This window comes from Bactrocera latifrons, unplaced genomic scaffold, assembly GCF_001853355.1.
Source record: "Bactrocera latifrons isolate USDA-ARS-PBARC rearing strain unplaced genomic scaffold, ASM185335v1 scaffold_135, whole genome shotgun sequence".
Classification (NCBI taxonomy): domain Eukaryota; kingdom Metazoa; phylum Arthropoda; class Insecta; order Diptera; family Tephritidae; genus Bactrocera; species Bactrocera latifrons.
Window position 1 is genome coordinate 161,034 of NW_017534797.1, and position 3,518 is coordinate 164,551.

Below are 3,518 nucleotides of genomic sequence, written 5' to 3' on the forward strand. Positions count from 1 at the left end.
TAATTATTTAAAAGCAAGCAAAAACAACAACTACTACAGTTCAAACAACATTCAAAAACAACAAAAGCAACTAATAAAGCGCTATAAATGTAAGGGTAATGATGCAATAACTTCATAAATAACAACAAGAAAGATCGGCTGAGTTGTTATGCAGGTGCATGTGTGCTTGTAGTTCGGTGAAGTCCGAAATATTTGTGATTGATAGAGCAGATTTTAATTTTTTAAATTTTTAATTGATTGCTCTATCCTTTTATACTCATTTGCTTATCGTACACTTTGTTCTCTTTTTAGGTGACAATTTTCATTCAGAATGCATCGGTGGCGAAATATCTTTCGATGACACATGGAACACCGGCTCCGATTTGTAAAATGAACTTGAAGTGAGTGAAAACGGTTATAATGTTATAAATATGAAATGGTACAAATATGTAGATAATGTCTGATTATATGTAGCATAGTGGCATGTCAGAAAAAAAAGTGGTTCAGTGGACAAACCACTTAAGGATGAGCCTGCTTTAGAAGCTTCAAGAAATCGATTTTTTTTTCACTAAATCTCTTTAAAGATTATCTAAGAATATGTCGCCAAAGGTATAGAATGGAATTCGGAATATTGTCGAAGCTAGAAGGAAAATAGTTACCAAGCGTCTAGCAGATATATTATTGCTTGGGCAGAAAAAAAAAAACTAAACGGCGTACGGAATTGGGGGGAATTTTATTATCTTCTATTTAAACTTAAAAAAAAACTAAGAAAAGTGAAGATTGAACATTATTTTAAACAACATATACTACAATTTTTTTGTTCAAAAACCACTTTTTTTCAGTTAAAATTTTTTTTTAGTTTTACACTTTTTTTTTGGAATTGGGTCTTAGTTTAGCTAGAAGATATATTATAAAAAAATATGAATCTCTTTGAATTTTTTTCTGCCCGCCGTCCGAAAAATGCACATGCGAGATGCATGGGACAATTGCTTTCGAAAGGCAGAGTGTCAAAGATTTGTATCCAAAAAATTTATGAGTGATGTTAGAATATATAGCTATAAACCCGAGAAATTGCAGTTTAATCAATAATTTCTTTCCCTCCCAAAAAAAGCCTAAAAAAAATCGATATTTTGAAGCCTCTAAACAGGCTAACCTATATGTATATCGTCACCTGAAATGCAAAATAACGTAACAACAATTTCGAAAATTTACAGTGGCATGATTGAAAAATTAAATTATATGGAAAATGAGTGAAAAAAAGATTTAATATTGGTCAAAATTGCTTTATACCTGAGGGCAGAACTTGAAAATATTGGGCATATGTAATATTATGTATGTAATTTGAAGTAGTGAATGGTAGTCAATTGCAACACTCAATTTCGAATTTTTTGATGATACGGTATTTTGCATTTCAGGTGACGATATTTATTTATACTAGTACATTGACACGGATATTTTGTGCCCAAATTTTAATCCCTTAATATTTTCAATATTTGTATTACCTTTTTTTTTGTATAAACCACTGTGAGAACACTCATGAGGTTGCTGTATATGCTATTGAATCGGTTTGCTTAGATTACGTTRAAAGACGATCCAAAAACGATTTCAACTTGGGCAGATGGGAACACCATTATATTGTGAAACTAAAATATTTAACATTCTGATTGAAAATATTCACAAAAATCATTGAACTCAGTTCCGACTTTCATCGGAGATATGACTACCGTGATGTTTCAATCTCAGGCTTGTAAAAACTTAACGAAAGAGAAGAAGGTGGCTGAATGGTAGAAAACCTTTCCTTCCTCTACACAACAACAAACAAAATTCGCATGCGCCTTCGAAAAAAGTATTTACAGTATATTTTTCTATTTTTTTGAAAAAATTTTGATGAGGAGTTGTCATTTAATATCATCCAAAAATGTCACAACGCATCAGTGAATGTCATTATTAAACTTTTATTTATTGTTTAAACTTTCAGAGGCCGTTCAGCGCATTTATATTTGAGCAACAGTACAACAGCCGAGGGTGTTGAGGATCCCGAACAYTATGATGATCACGYGATCGTACAACTTTCGGCGCGCATACAAGACGGCRCACRCTGTCGAACGGACAGCCTCGATATGTGCATAYAGGGTAAATGCCAGGTGAGTGAAAATTTGATTTATGAAATAATATAATGTTTCAGGTGAAAACTTAGATCACCCTAACTTATKCAGGTGGGTGAGAATTAATATGACTTCCAAGATTCATATGTGTCCTTTCAGGTAATGCAAAAAATATATTAAATTAGCGATTAGCGAAAAATTATACAAATTTAAATGAAAAACATTTCAATATCAAGTAAAATATAGTAAATTTTTTGTAATTTGAGGAAACCAAATAGATTCTCTCTTATTCCTAAGCTATCTCAAATTTTTGACAGCAACAACGGTAACGGTAACAGGAACGAAAATGACGTGATRGCGTGTTATTTACAATTTCGTGCTGTATTATTTATGTTATATAATATCAATATGTTTTTTTTTTTTTTGGATTCCGCACACTTTGTTTACTTCTACGTTATTTATTATTTTTTTTCGGCTATGCTGTTCTTCCATTGTCAATAAAAAAGCTACACAATTTTCGAAAAGTAATGGCTTCCCGCAATTTTACTACAACAAGTAAACAATTTTATTGACACTGAAATCCAATTATGTGGTAACTCGATATGAGACTTTTGTTGACTACAGTTACGAGCGTTGAAATGATTTTATTGTTAGTGATTACGAAATTTTTATTTTCAGTTTTTTTCAGTCTATTTCTATTGCTGTTGTTGCTTTTGTTTGTCAGTTTATTCTATATGTACTTCTTTTTTTTTATACATTTTTATATCTGATTCCTGTACGCTCGTATAAGCCTCGTAAATTTACTCACACTTCACTGAACTTGTAAGAGTGACTGTTCCAGATGTATCAGCAGACATAAAGGAGGCTAGCAAGGCTCATAAAATACATACTTTTCTAATATTTTGTATTGTTGAGAASAATTGTTTTTGTTGAAAAGGAATAGCAGTTAGTATGAGTTCGTAGGCAAACAAATAAATCATGGAAATCCCCAAATACAGATATACTACTAATACTCTTGGAATCAAGCTTTTTCTGGCAGTCAACATTGTGTTACATGCGATACAATATATATTATTACAAAGACACCTCTATACATACTTGTTTTCAGTCCAACAAATGTAATATGTAATGTGCTTTTTTGTGTGTCTTTTATACGACCTTTCATAGTATTTCGCGTCTACTGCCACATATTTATTCGCACAGCGTGTTGCAAACGAAACGCCAATGTAAATATCATGATTGTTATAAGAGGGAAACTWTTGAATTTCCAAACAGTAAAGAGCGCTTAAAAGTAATGTTTAATTGGTGATGTTTTCAGTTATAAAAATGTGGCATCTTTCAACTTTGTTTAGTTGAAAAGTGTTTCTGAGGTTACTTTAAATATTTATTTATTCTCATATGTATGAAATATTATACTAAGTATGTTATATTTTG

At 31.4% G+C, this 3,518-nt stretch overlaps 1 protein-coding gene across 1 annotated transcript in view; it reads left to right on the forward strand.

The window, feature by feature from the left end:
* Window positions 1-299: 299 nt before the first annotated feature.
* The window catches only part of LOC108965152, a 23,520-nt gene continuing 20,301 nt past the window's right edge, over window positions 300-3,518 (forward strand). Inside the window, exons 1-2 of the mRNA XM_018927368.1 lie at window positions 300-380; window positions 1,958-2,123. Coding sequence (XP_018782913.1) covers window positions 337-380; window positions 1,958-2,123 — 210 coding nt within the window. The 5' untranslated portion in view covers window positions 300-336. The remainder of the gene's footprint in view (window positions 381-1,957; window positions 2,124-3,518) is intronic.